This window comes from Aulonocara stuartgranti, assembly GCF_965226115.1.
Source record: "Aulonocara stuartgranti genome assembly, chromosome: 2".
NCBI lineage: Eukaryota > Metazoa > Chordata > Actinopteri > Cichliformes > Cichlidae > Aulonocara > Aulonocara stuartgranti.
The window spans coordinates 38737535-38753146 of NC_138940.1; the positions used below are offsets into that span (position 1 = coordinate 38737535).

The following is a 15612-nucleotide window of genomic DNA, read 5'->3' on the forward strand; positions in this document are numbered from 1 at the left end:
AGGAGTAATGGTCGGCCTGGAGCGACTTAATAAAGAACCAGCAGCGACAATCTATGTTATCAGTCAGCGCATTGGACACTTTCATTACCTCTTATCATTCTGTGGAGAGAAGCAAGACACTGCCGCTTAGGAAATTACTTCCATCTCAAAACACCAAGAAAAAAGACAAGAGATTTTGTTTTTTCTCCTCTTATAACGCTGATACATATGAAGAAAAATAAGAGGAAACTGAGAAAAAATAATAAATAAGCCAACTGTGGCATATGGAGCGAAATGTGCATGATAAATTCGGATAAATGACACTTCCAGCGTCACTTTCAAAGCATTCATTTTTTTCCCCTATAGTGTTACTTTGGGGTTACTTAATTATGAACACTGTTAATATGCATCAGATACCCCCCAAAATAAGATTTTAAATGCTATCTTCTACTATTACATAAGGACAAGATAAGGATACCCCTTCTCTGACTGCAATTACATTTTATCTGCTAAATTTTGTGAGCCCCTTTCTGTGTGTACAGATCTGTTCCTTCTAAACGGGAACTGTGCCAAACCTGATAAAGTCTTTGCTTTCTTATTTTACTATAATCCAGCCACCTGAAACCAACACTTCCAGAAGCACAATTACGTCGTCACTCCTGCAAAGGGATGTGTTTGCCTGGTCTGTGGAGTCATGGATGCAATTTTCTAATGAAGTTGCAGAGCAGAGGTCCCTGTTGAACCAGCAGGTTTCCATCAAAGCTGTAAAGTCAGGAGTGCCCTCTAGCGGAGATAAAAAGCATTGCTGCATGACTTACCACATACAGCACAGTTTGCAGGACGGCATTGATTTGTCACTCTGCAGACCTACTGCAGTTTGATCAGTAGCAAAAACAACATAAGTAGTGTGGAAGGTTCGGCTCATGTGCACTTTATTTTATTATATTACAGTACTGCGGTCGTGTAAAGCATTGCAAGTAGCTACAGTCACACTAGAGTGGCATTAGGTATGATGTTATTATGACAAACTTTATTTGATAGAAATAACTTATAATACTCTTATTTACTGAATGTTTACTCTGTTATCCCTACAGTAAAATGTTATAATTTCAACATAAACAGACAACAAAAGCTTAAAAATATATTAAAACATTCTGACTATTTTAGCCTGTAAAATTCCAGGAGAGGGGGAGAGCACTGAAGAAACAGAGTATTTTATTGCAAATGCAAACTGTAAGTCTTTATCCTCTTCAGTCTTTTCTGACACAAACATAAATGCTGTTTTTTTGGTCATCATACAGCAATGTTAATGCAGAAACAGTCATTTTTTTAATATAATCCACTTTGCGAAGCAGCAGTTTATGTGTTGCTACAACCTTTATTCTTAAATACAATCTAAAAATATGGTGTTAGCTCAAGTTAACCTCTGTGGATGCATTTTTTCACGGGACTGATAAAACAGCCTTGTGTCAAAATTGAATTGGCTGTAAATCCTACATTTTTAAAGTGTTACTTAAGCTAACATCATATTTGACCAGAGCACATCAAAAACATTTCCAGAATTTTTTTCTGTATCCTATTTTCTTTTATTTTAAGCACATGTGAAAGCAGTGACTTTAAGATTAAATTTACAACAGCTGACTACATTAATGCATAAGCATGAGTAAAAGAATTTTTTGCTTCTGCTTTGATAAAAGCTTTTTTTCTGCTTTGTCTGCTTTCTGTTTGTACCAAATTGAGATAGTAACCAGCATGCATGTTGGGTAATATCGTGTCTACATCAACAGGGCAGTATCAGCAGTGAGAAGACCTGGATGTTTGTGAGATCGGATTTGGTGGAGATCTGCCTCCAGAACAGTTACGTACTCTCATCCATAAATAACAACTTTCAATAATGCAATATCCTAGAGGCCTGAAACACACCAATCACACACTAGCACTGTCCTCACTTGTGCCTAGCACGCACTTGGAGCAGCGTTGGCGTCTGCTCCATGATCCGCAGTAACAGATTATCAATGTAGTCCTCCAGGTCTCGAACCTGTGACTTGACCTTCTTCAGCTCGGCCTCGCATTTCTCCAGCTGCGCCTCCTGCTGCTCCGAGGCTGCTTGCTGCTTCTGCATGTCCATCTCCTGCTGCAGCAGCAAGGAGATCAGCTCCATGTTAGTCAGGTGCTGGTACTGGGCTGACCTGTCCACCATCACCTCCTGCAAGACAGGTCAAAGGAAAATAAGGTTTCATATGTGAAAAATACCTGTAAACAATCATATTTAGAGGAAATAACTATATTAATTCACATTCTTTCTGGGCGTGACAGCAAATGTGTTTACCTTAGCTTAGCATAAAGAGTGAAAGTCAGAGTCTGAACTCGATTCACTGTGTTTACGTTAACCTAAACATTTCCAGGCAGCGCTCTCTAAGCATCTCAGAAAGAAAGTCGAACTATTCTTTCTGTGCCAAATGTGATTGAAACGATTGATGATTGACAGATCCCTGCGTTAAAAAGTTAAAGTGGGGACATTTTCATTTGCAGGTGGTTAAAAAAAATGACATGAGTCACAGGAAACAGTGAGGTCATCACAACAGTCCTGCAGTGCAGTTATTAGCACCACGTGCACTGCTGGTGCCAATAAATGCTCATGGAAGCGTTAAACAGTCACAAACCTAATGGCTTTCTGTGATTTACTATGGCAGGTTAATGACTTAATTCTTCCACTGTTTGCACAAAGTCAGACTCGTGCAGTGTTTTGAAAATTGAAATGGTGAATTAGAAACTAATGTAACTGTTATGAGCCAAGTTCTGACCAACAACTGACCACACATGGGGCGACATTATCCAGTGTTATATTAAAAAAGAAAAACAATATTGCTGATTTGCTAGTTAAGTTTCACCGATGCGAGAAATGCTAGAGTACAACTGTGATTTTAAATCCTCTGCAGTTTGAAACATTTCATATTTACTTAAACAGGATGCAGAAATGTAAAAGAGAACAGCTCTCCTGCAGAAACAAATAATATGCTCGTGTAAGTAGTTACAGATATGAAATTAATTCCACACTTATGCTTATCTAGGTCAAAGAATTATGCCACACCTAGAAGGCGTAATGGGATCAGTATTTCTCTCCTAGTGTTGAAGGCGATTTCAGTTTAACAGGGGGGTGTTAGGAAGCAGCTGGTGCACTGTTCCTGTGTTGCCCTGATGTGTTATTCAAACGGTCTAGAGCAGCGGTCCCCAACCCCCGGGCCTCGGACCGGTACCGGTCCGTGAGTCGTTTGGTACCGGGCCGCGAGAGTTGAGGCTCAGGTGTGAAATTTATGGTTTTTAGTGGTTTTATCAATTTTTAGCATTATTTTTTATCGTTTTTATCTTTAATTCGGTTTCCCTGGGTCTTTTCCCGTGTGTTATGAATAATCTTTTTTTTGGTATCGGTACTGGTTTTATTTTGTTGTATTTATCTGCAACACCTTAAAGGCCAGTCCAGGAAAATATTGTCGGGCATTAACCGGTCCGTGGCGGAAAAAAGGTTGGAGACCGCTGCTCTAGAGTTCCTCATCCCAATATGACAGAGAATTTATTTAATTAATAATCATCACTGGACAAAGTAAGATTACAAAGTATTTTTCACAGTACCTGACTCTTCTCAGGTTCAGCTGTCACTTGATGAGTGCTGCGTCCAGGGTTAATAGTCGACTTGAGCTTCTCCAGAACTGAACGACCCTCCTTCTTCTCTGATTGGCTAGAGGTTATTGGCTTCACTGGGTGAGGCCTGAAAAACAAAGGGGTGAGCACTAGCATTTCCACACTGGTTCAGCATAACTGCTTCTAACTGTTTTCCAAGTCCAAGTCAAATGATAGCTTGGCATTTCCTAGAGAGGTTTAACACATCTGAGACCTCACTCTTTGAAGGAAAGATATGCAGCATGTGAACATTTAACATAAAGGTTGGAGCACAGCATGAAAAGCTGCAGCTGTCCAGATCGAGTTTCAGTGTAATTTCTTTGAGCTCCATTGAGTCCCGCTGAAAATTCTAACCTCACCCCCAAAACAGCTGGGACACAAAACAGACTTTTGATTTCTGAGTCTCATAAACGTTTAATGCTCAACACCAATGACGATTCTGGCTGCCTGCCTTACTTTTGTACATGACAAAAGTACAAAAATGTAATACTTTTGTGAATAAGGTTAGAAAAAATGCATATTTTACCACTTTTTTGGTGCTGTTTACATATGTGACTCTTTAGCAGAAAAACTGGCTAAATTTAGGCACAGCAAAGTGTGAGAAAGCAAAAAGAGAATAAAGAAATAAAGAAATACAATAGGCAACCACAAACTGAAACATGAGATGAATAACATAAATGTGCAGCAAAGCCAAGAGCACTACAGCAGTAATCATCCAATCGCTTTGGATGAGAAGGCAGAACTTATATATGCAAGTGCATTCAACGAGAAGCAAGCCGGACCAGCAGGAAACAAAACTATCACAGCAACCAAAGAGTTAAAAACAACAACACATCCCAGTTACATATGTGCAAATCATGGCTATTGTCAGGTCTTCTAATTTAGTACAGCTTGTAAATAGCTACACAGGTGATGTCCTAGTGTGAGGATTCTCACCTGCTAGCTGTCTGTGTCTCCTCAGGCAAAAGTGAGTGCCGTGCAGCGACCAGGGGCTGGTCAGTGGTGAAGGTGGTAGAGTAGGAGGAGGTGTAGGGGGCCACGGCCAGCGTAGTGCTGGCTCCAGCACTTGGCCCCATGCTTGAGGGATGTATGGACGGACAGCAGACAGGTGTATCAGCTGACAGGGAGAGTGCAGACAAGATGGAGGGAGAAAAGGGGGTTCGTGCAAAGATTGCCCAATCTTTGCCTCACAAGGGTTTCTCGAGTTTGGCGCTACTTTTGCGTGGAGGTCTTCAAAACTGATCTCAGAAGGTTTTCCTGTAACGCTGTTTTCTTTAAGACACGCTGCTGTTTTTCCTTTTAGAGATAGAGCCGATGTTGTGTTTGAGTCTCTGTGACACGTTTGCTCATTGTTGCTACATTCAAGCAAACCTGCCTGTTTATCGAAATCAAACGAGGAAGAAAGAATTGATTTAGAGGGCTGATATGATGACGGTCCTTCACTGATTTCTGAAATGTTTTGCACAAGACATAAAAACTGTTCAAACTCTCTGTCTCCACTTTTGCTTTGGCTGTTCGGGCTGTCGCTGCTGCTCTGTCGGGACACTGCCTTTGGTCTAAAACGTGCACTAACTACCCCTGAAAATGACTCCGGCTGGTTAGGTTTACCCATCTCTGCTTGAATATTGCAATTTTCATCAAAGTCCTTCTGCGTCTGGTTAAAATCATCATAGTCATTTCTTCTTTCTTCTCTGCATTCAGCAGCTGGTGAAACACTGGTCTGATTTTGAGACATCAAAGCAGTCATTTCTCGGCTTGTTACCCTGGAGTGACCAAGCGGTGCTACATTGTTCAGTTCGTTTCGATAATCACGGCAATTGTCTTGGCTGACTGGAGCTACTTTGCACAGCTTATTGGAAGATATTTCAAATGACGAATTCATCTCGGGGATGTAAGTGTCCTTCAAAGTAAATATTTCCTCAGGTTTGGTTTCCAAATGGTACACGGCCACCTGTGAATTTTCAAGCGGTTGCTGTAAAGTCCCACTTTTATCGCCAACCTCCGAGTGCGAAGACCCATCAGAATCAATAAAACCAAAGTCTGTATTATTCACATTCATGTTCAGATCTCCTAAAGTTAGCGAGAAAGAGATGTTATTGTTGGTGCAGGGAGTTTCTGCTAGGTTCGTTTCCAGTATGTCTTCTCCTGGAGTGGGAGAAATACCTAGCGCCTTGGCATGTGCATGTGAGAGAGTAGTGGGCGACATTTTCAAAAGCTCTGCAACGGATATCTCACTATCAAGAAGCATTTTAGGCCCTGAGCTCTTAGACGTGATCTCAATTCCAGTAGTTTCCTCGGCGTTCAGCGATAAACGATGACTGTTTACTTTGCATTGTCCATAATTTCTTCTACACACACGTCCGTACAAGTCTTGCTCGAACAACATCCCCCCCCAGCAATCAGTCTCGTCTTCCAGAGGTTCATATTTGAACTTTTTGAGCTTGTCTTCTGGCGTGAGCCCCGGAGAAGTAACGTTTGTGTGCGACTGGGAGTTCAGGCTGAGGGACTCGCTGGTCTCGCTGCTCGTGTGCGGGTCAGGAGATATGTTGTTTCTTTTACATTCTCCTTCTCTTCCACGCTGTAGTGAGGCCACACCGGTCTGAGAGAGGAGGTAGGCTTCTTTATGGACAGCTAGCTCCTGACCTCTATGCAGCCAGCCATCAGAATAAATCTCATTCACTGATGTTCTTAAAAGTCTCCTTGGAGGCAAAGGTGGAGGCTCCTCATTACATGTTTGCAGTTCTTGTGCATAGTTACTGTTATTGGCCAGGGGATAACTACGTTTACGAGATGAACCCGGGCAGGTTGTCAGCTTTTTTTGGGGAGGACAAACTTTTGGGGAATTGAGCCTGCTAGAGGCAAAGGCATCAAATGAGTCCTCCCATTCTCCTGTACTCTCTGACCTGGAGCAAGGGGCGGAGTGATTAGGAGGATTTGGTGAGGCCACTTTGGGCGATAATGCAGGAAGTGATATCTGCCTAGCTACTGCCCTTGGGCGCTCCCGCTTTATGGAAGCCATATTTGTGGCGCTAACTTCATGAGGAGCAGTGGGTGTGTGGGGCTGGGCAGGTAGAGTGGTGTAATGAAAGGGGGATGAGCCAGCAGAGGAGCAAGGTTCAAAAGGAGGAGACTTCTGCAACTCTCCTGCTATGAGCTCCTCAAAAAAGGGATTGCGCTGCATACGTGGGAGGAAAGGATTGGAAGGGGAGATGGGGGTTGAGGAGGGAGAGGAAGAAGGGGTGAAGACATTGATGTGACTGCAGTCATCGGGTGAGACATGACCGGAGAGAGAGGCAGAGGGAGAGGAGCACTGAGGAGGAACAGGGGAACGAGGAGGGAGGGGAGGGGGTACATCTGAGCTGCGTTCTACCTTAGGAGAAACTTCCAGCCTGTGAAGGAAATAGGGCACAATAGTCCTCTTAGTTAATGATGTGCCAGGTAACCAGATGGGGAACATTGTTGGTACAAAAACAGAAAAGATAACCAGAATACAAGCTGATATTCCTCAACAAAAGAGGGATATTCCCGCTTAACGTCAGTCTTTAAACTTCACGAGGTTCATGACAGACTTATGGAAAGAGTAACGTAAAATAAAACAAAGAAGCAAAGCACATCTGCAAAATAATCAAGCAACGAAAAGTAACTATCGCACTTAGCCATTCAAGCACCAACTGCACTGGCAGCTATTCTGTTGGGTGAGCTCGTGTCAACATGGAATGATATTCTTCACATCCTTTTTCAAAACCACTCACAGAAAGAAACACACTCTGGGTAGAAAAACTGGCAATGCAGGAGTGCTGTTTGTGGAAAATATAGCATGAGGTGATGGCACAGCATGGTTGTAAGATGGAAAAAATTATGATTTAAATCAATTCCATTTTCAAATGAGCAGGCAGAAGAGTGAAGGCTGAACCCAGGACACCCAACTGAGCACAGGCCTCTGTTGCGCCTGGATCATCAAAGTGTCTGAAGCGCAGACACGAGGTCGTAAATGAGCCCAACTCACCTTGGTTTGTTCTGGGATTCACTAGAGCCAAACCAGCCTCTGAGCCTCCCCTCTGATGTGGAACCAGCATGGCTGAGTTCTGACTTAGATGGGAGAGAATCACTCCTCCCTCCAGAAAAGAACGTCTTTCTTAGCTTCTTTCCTTTGTCAGCTGATTCAGCAGCTGACGAGACCGTCATTGCCTGCACAGGGCAACCCCCTATCTGAGCTTCTTGAATAGAAGTAGACGATGCCTGAGCATCCTTTTCTTCCTCTTTTTCCTCTTTCTTCAGTTTGTCAAAGGACCAGCGTCGGCCCTCTGCAAAGGAAGCTTTGTCCTCACTTCTTTTGGTGAGATTCTGCAGCGAGCGAGAGAGCGGGGAGCATTTTTCCAGCAGAACCAGTTTGGACGAGAGCGCTCCAGAACCCTTTGGGGTCGATGGCTCAGAGTCATAGACATGGCTTCCATTTATACACAAGGATGACTGGGACTGAGTCATGGTCTGTCCCTTGAGTGACTCGACTGCAGGATTGGCTCGAGGGAAGGCCGTTGTGATCTTACTAGCTTCATCGCTGAAGGCGCGCTTGTGAGTGAGAACTTTTGTGGTGTGCTGACTGGTGAGCACTGTTGAAAAGATGGGAAAAACAGGTTAATAAAACTAAATAAGGACTTCTTTCATACATCTTTGTTTTTATTTGAAGACAAACAAAGCTTTGTGTCTGTATAAGGCTATGTATCTGAATCTGTATTTTGAGGAGGATCCTTGGTTCTTTTTTTTTTCTTTTTTGGTTTGAAGCGGTAATGTTTGAGTTTTTGCCACTAGGGGCAGCAAAGATCACACTATTTCTGAACATTTACAGTTTTTTCTGAATGCTTAAACCCTAACTGTGATTCCTGTAGCACAATCTCTAAAACTATTCAGACTTATAGCAAAACCACTCACTGAGTTTGCAAAACTAAAAGCACAAAAACTGCTTTGCACTCAGTTTGCAATTTTGTAACACACACTTTGCAAAACTGTAGGCACAATTCACTGCACAACACTCAATTACCAAATTTCCAACACACTCCTAGCAAAAGTATACACATGTATGGCTATCATTAACACTAATTTGCCAACTGTCTGGCACACTTTCACATGTGAAAACTTTCTTAGATAATTAGTTCACTTTGCAATCAGCCTAAGCACTATAATACAGGTAAGCTGTGTGTGCGGAGTACAATGGAGGGAGCAGGAAGAGTGAGAAGTAGAGGAGGCAGAGGAAGAGGACGTGGAGGTGAAGAAGTAGGATGAAGAGGACGACAAGGACAAGGAGGAGCAAGAGGAAGACGAGGAGGAGGGAGAGGAAGACGAGGAGGGGGGGAGAGGAAGGGTAAGAAGAGTAAGAAATAGAATTGCTGATGACATCAGAGCTACAATAGTGGACCATGTCATCAACCGTGGAATGACCCTGAGGGTAGCTGGCCAACGGGTCCAGCCTAACTCGAGCCGCTACACTGGAGCAAGTACCATAAGGACATCTTGAAATGAGAATCGGTTAGTACAGTCACTTCGCACAAAGATTTGTAGCACTGCCGTATGCCAATGAGAAACACACCAATACCATTGATGTAAAAATACTGAAATTGTTACTTTACAGAATTGCTAGATGACCAGATGCTGGGGCAGAGGAAGCATGTTCACTGCAGACCAAGTAACCCATAGAGTCATTATGGCGATTGCAAATAATCCTATACTTGGAAATAAACACTTGTGTTTGTTTTGATGTGTTTGAATAAACACCAGTACTTGAAGTTTGGATTCCTCTATGCTTATGGATCTATGACAGAAGTACGAGCTCAAACTGACATAGCCTACCTTGTGCACAGAGAAAGCAAAAGCCAGATGTGTTTTTATTCATACCATCAGTGTGCAGTTGGCGCATTGTGTGCTTAGTAGATGATGGCTTGTGTGTACTGTTTGATACGGAAACACCATTTTTACGAAGGTGTGAAGAGTTAATCTAGCTGTGTTTGCTTTTGCAAGAGAACTACAATGTTTTGATGATTGGGTGACAGGTTTTCTTATTTGTGTGAAGAGTTTTGCAAAATTAGCCAATAGTTACAAAAAATGTGCTTAAGCAATCAGAAAAAACTGTAAGCAGAATGGTAAATGCCTTCTTACTTCCTGATACAGCTGAGGCCTAAAAGTAATTGGACAGTTGATTGACAAGCAGTTACATGACCGATTGAGGCCTGTTCTCTTGTTATTTTATCATAAATTGAGCAGATAAGAAATCCGGAGTTAATTCCAAGTGTTGAACGTGCATTTGGTATAATTTCAACTGGAACTCTCATCATGAATTCGATTGAGATATTGATGAATGCGAAGGAAATGATCATTTGGTTGAAAAACTTAAATAAACCTATCAGAGAGAGTGAAAAGAAAACCCAAGGACAGAGAAAAATATGGAGAGGACTCGTGATCTGAAGCATACCATCACCTGTTAAACAGGCATGTATTTTGGCCACTGGGACTGTGTCACTGTTGTTTATTGATGATGTGACTGCTGATAGAAGAGCAGGAGCCCAAGAGTTTCTCAAGGCAAAGAAACTGAATATTTCTTGAATACAGTTTGATAAACAAATGCAGAGCTGAATGCAGACAGACCCACAAACCAGCAGTGATTAAAGGCAGCTCCAGTAAAGGCCCAGCAGAGCCTTTCAAGGGAGGAAACGCAGCACTTAGTGACATCAGTTGGTATTGGACTTAAGGGGGTCACTATTTGCACTATTTCCACTTATTAAAAATAACTGTTATATTTAAAATTCAGTCAGGTTTTCAATTAATTTTAAGGTTGCATTTTAATGACAGCTAGATTGTTTTTCACAATCCAGACTGAAAAATACAAAAAATGTATCAAATACTTATTTGTATTTAATCATATGCTGATATCGGGCATTGCTCATATCTAGACGATGGTCCATACATAGTTGGAGTTGCCTTTGAAGCCAGTCAACAAATATCTTAAGTTTTGCGTTTGCACCATTATTCAGGGAAACTTTGGGCTGTGTAGCTTCTAAGTAGCGATGGCATAGAGATAACTGTCTGTTCCCTTTTTTGTGCTTTTTTATCAAAGAAACAGCCGCGTTTATGAGGAGAGATAAAGATTACTAAGATGCATGATGAGATATGGAGGTCATTCAAAACAAAACTATTTTCAGATCCTGATGTCTCCTATGTCCTGATCAGTACAGCCGCTGCACACAAATCTAAAGAAAATCCGTGTTTGCTAAATATGCTGTATATTTCATATAAATGTGATTTTTTTCATCTGACTTTTATTCAATAAAAATAAAATGTTTGTGATGTTAGAGTAGGTGGAATTTGTGTAGCATGGCTGCTAGAAAACAGAAAAAAAGGTTTGGTTTTTTCTTTAACTCTGCGTTATGCTCTTGAACTATTTCAAAGCCTACCTTTTTTTGCTAAATCTGTCTCCCCATAGTGAGAGTCAACCCTCACTTTGCTAGTGTAGATGGGGGAACTGGGAGGGTCTGACAGCAGATCCAGACTGGGTGGAGGGCCAAGGTTATCACTGGCCATGGAAGACAAACTACTCTCTGAAGCCAGAGACGAACACGACCTGGTGTCCGACGACTTCCGCAGCTTGCCTTTGAAGAAATCCTTCATCTTGCTCCTCTTCTCCTCTGCTACCTCCACATCACGCGATTCCACCACCCCTACGCTCTGTTCTCCAAACGGCTGCCCCAGGGATCCCGAAAGGGCGGCGTAACGGCCCGGCACGATGGCCGATGAAGACTCCACGTCCCCCCTCTTCCTCCCTGTGACACGATCCTTGAGCTTTCCAAACGCAGAGCGAGGTTTGTCCTTCATGGTGAGGTCGAACATGCTGGCTGTCATGTTGTTGCGGGTGAACTGGACTGTTATCTGGAGCTGGCCACGTTCCTTCTCCTTTCTTCCTGCCTTCGAGTTGAGCTTGAACCACCTGCAGAAGTAAAAGAAACAGAAATACAATACAGCACGTGAGCAGGATACTGTTACCATATCTGGTTAAAGGTGAAATCAGAACTTTAGCAACAACAACAAAAAAACAAAACAAAAACAACCATTTCCTTTTGGCAAGCCCTTCGAAATATTACATAACCTGAAAATACTGGTTCAGGGATTGTGTCAAACTGCCTGGGAAAAACTGTTTTGTAAGCCTCAGACAGCAGATCACCACTCAAATTCCTCCAGATCTACCCACCTACACCTGGTATGCACGTATGGACAAAAAGACATGGACAACATGAGAGGTCAACTAATAAAATCCTTCCTCTGTTCATGCCTCCTAAAGTCTTGAGACTTGACCAGAGAAGATGTTACAGAGCCAAAACTAACAGCAGGAATCCAGCATGAGTTTCACAGAGCGTAGAGAGAGAGAGGCGAGAGGGCGGAGAAGCCACAATTAAAGCCAGATGTGCTGTATTGCTTTACTCCATTCTGCTCTTCAGTGTTAATAGTGGAAGAGTATCACACCAATGTCATGCATCCAGTTATGCCACCTGTGCCACAGCCGAGCTCTCGAATGACGGAATATAAAGATGAAGGTGGGTAACACCTAAAGATAAGAACCTTCTTCTGCTCACATGGTTAAATTTAAAGTAAAACCAGAGCCCTTTGGATTGGGAGGAGAATCTAGCCTGTAACATTTTGTTGGTGTCTTTTCTTCAACTGTATTACTGAAAAACAAAAAGTAAAGATAAACAGCTTTTGTTTTAAAAAAGGAAGCCAGAGTTAATAATCTGCAAAAAGCATTAAAATAAAATAATACTGGAGCTTTTGTGACAACTTGACAGCCAACAACTGGATGCAGAAGTCCTGCAGAGATTCTCCAGCTTGGCCAGGAAAGACAGTGGGTTTGATTATAACAAATGCGCTTAGTGCGATACACTTCATTTAGAGCAACTGTAGTCTTGTTTGGCCAATATTTTGGCCTTTTACTTCAACTGGTTCTTATCTTATCCTGAATATAAGCATTAATGGGTTTCTTTAATGGGAACCTATTTACAGGTCATGTTTTTATTCTCCTACAAGTTGGAGAAAATGTCTCCTTTGAAATGATGTGGGATAAAGATGGAGGTCTTCTGGCTACAATGGATCTCAGTGAAAACTGCATCTCATCTCATATTTCTGCGGTGCATTGTGGGAACTGCTGCTGGAGTATCTCTGTATCGGGACAGGGGGCCAAAGAGCCAGCGTGTAACGAGTTTTAAAGGCTTGGCAGCTTTCTAACCTCTTCGTCATCCTGCAAAAACAGCACATTTGATTCCACTGCTAAAGTCTCCCGTGGAAGGAGCTGCTGCCTTTTGGGCTGTAATGTTGCACATGACTGATAATCACTGCTGCGTGAGATGGGAACTATTCCCAAGATCTTTCATGAACTACATGCTTTTAATGAAGACCTGAAAGTTGCACATCATTCTCCTGGAAAACATATTTAACATAATCTTGTCATAGTCTGACAAAAAAAGAAAAAGACACATCACTTCTTTGTGGCACTAAACTGAAAACAACAACACGTTTGGCAGGCAAGTTGCACTAATAAAAAGCCAACCTACTCATCTCTTGGACACACTCCATCATGAAATATCTTATCAAGAGGTATAATGGTTTGACCGAGAAACACATCCAGCCCGATAAGCACTCGGTGCATGACCGTGAGGACCAGGTCCCCGCTCCCCGGGGGGTAGGCGCTCCGGCCGCCATCCTCTAGGATCCCGGGAAGCAGCTCGAAGCAGCACTCCTCGTTCCACACGGGCACCTCCGCCTTCTCCACGAGGCCGGTGGTGTACTTCTCCTTCCCCACCTGGATGATGGTGTAGAGGTAGCGGCTGCCATGCTTGCCCTTGGTTCGCAGTCCCTTTGCGCGGAGGACGGTGACATTCACATGAGTGGGCACCCATCTCTGATCATCGTCCAGATCTATCAGTGACATCATCTTGCACCGCTACAAAGGGGCCCTGCGTGTGCGACAGCAGTCGTTAATTTACTTAGTGGCGTGTTTTATCAGTCGATTAGGAGATCATCCCCCTTCACGCTGTGCTGGAGTTTCCGCGCTGCGCAAAAAAACCCTCTGCAGAAAATGTCCAAAGTCGGCCAAGCCTCCGAGGGTTTATCCGAGGTCACTTTCCAGACAGCAGACTCGGCTTCTCCTCAACTTCCAGCTTCGCATACTACCATGACTCAATAAATGCAAATCCCGTTAGGTGAGCTGCGTGCTCAAATCATCCATGCTCGGCTCACGTCGCATCAGTTAGCTTACAGTCCACAGATCTGCCCAGCGTTTACGGCCCGCCCTCCTCCACGGGCCCGCAGACAACCAGAGAGATGCCGCAGAATTAAAGAGGAACACCCAACAAAGCTTCATCAGATCCACCGACGCGCAGAAGCTCTGCTCAGAGCCGACGTCAGTGCGTTTGAGCCAGAAAGACCAGCTTCAGCAGCTTCGCTTAATATGCGGGAAATGGATTTACTGAAGTTTCTGGGCGGAACCTTCTGTCAAAGCCAAATATTCTGCAGCTCATCCTGTTTTTCTGTCTTTTAGTGTGTTCGCCTGTTGTTTCCAACCAGACTTCAGGTCTAATTTGAGTGCAAGCTGAATGTAAAACCAGTTATATGGGCCTCCAGGTCACAAATTACTCGGGTTTTGTAAATGGCAAATGAAAACTGATCCGTATAATTTTAACTATTTATACTCCTAAAAGTGATCAAACATTTTTTTAATGTATGAAAATATATTGCTAGCTGCTTTTCCTGTGAGAGCTCTACTTCCTAATATCAAAAATAAAAAACAACAACAATAATAAAAAAAAAATGATATTAGTTGGGATAAAAAATCCTTTCCCGAGGACATTATCCTGGAGCTGCAGCGCCATCTAGTGGACTTCAGAGACAGGTCAGTCATACATGCAGTTTACACAACTCAGACGCTGTAGACTTTCTAATTTTATGCGCTGTTTACCACAAACGGATTCCTTGATATCTCGGTTACATTATTTAATTGTTGTAAAAATGCTCTCATATTTATGCAGCTGAAGTTTACCTGGCTTACTGTGCCTAGAAAAAAAGTTAATATAATATTACGTTAGGTGATCATGTCCCTTAAGCTACAATAAACCATTGAATCACAAATGACTGATTTAAATATTAACATATAGGCTGTTTAACAATAGCCAAATGTTCGTGACTGTCCAAGGAGGTTTTTTTGCTTCCTTGCTGAGTAAGTCTGAAGTTTATGAACTTCAACGTCCCCCACCTTAGGAAAGGATATTTTAATTTGACAGCAAAGAAATTTAAAACAAAACATGAATGTTATGATATATCTGGTGTAATAAGATGATATGAAGTCACCTGGCAAACACCTAAACGGACTAAAAGGACATTTCTGCCATACAGTCAATGACAGCTGACGTGGTTCCCTAGATTCTCACCTGACACTTTGGAAAAATGACCTGCCCACCCTGCCTTCATTCCCTACCTAGATTATTAATTAATCACACATTGGTTTTGCTGTGCACAAGCACACAACACATCCTGTCATCCTCTCTTTTTCTTCAGATTAGCTATGATGATGTTTTTAAGCTTACCACTCTATTGTGCACACGTACTGTTTGTTTTTTGTATTTTTTTAAGCGACTCCCTTTCAGCCAAATCATTTTCATGAAGTCCCTGCAGTTTTGTTTTTCTGTAGTATCTCCCACAGGATTTTGTGGCTTGTTTAAACATTTCCATTTTACAAGACTTCTATTTCATCCCTCGTCTGAATTATGCACCTTTTCTTCTACTACACATATATTACAGCTAATTACACTGCCGATTCATAAAATTAAGATATAAAATATGATGTAGTGTTATAGCTTAAGGAGCGGGACAGTAACAGGTGTTTCTATTATTCATTCAGTCTTTTTTTTAAACAAGTAAAAAGCA

General features: G+C 42.4%; 1 protein-coding gene across 1 annotated transcript; it reads right to left on the reverse strand.

Annotated features, from left to right (window-relative positions):
• Positions 1 to 894: 894 nt before the first annotated feature.
• On the reverse strand, positions 895 to 14521 carry rab11fip5b (RAB11 family interacting protein 5b (class I)). The gene is given in 7 exon segments (XM_082507575.1): positions 895 to 2185; positions 3610 to 3745; positions 4594 to 4810; positions 4813 to 7046; positions 7664 to 8267; positions 11100 to 11629; positions 13245 to 14521. Coding segments are annotated over 7 exon segments (4362 nt in total). The 5' UTR covers positions 13625 to 14521; the 3' UTR covers positions 895 to 1924.
• Positions 14522 to 15612: the final 1091 nt, after the last annotated feature.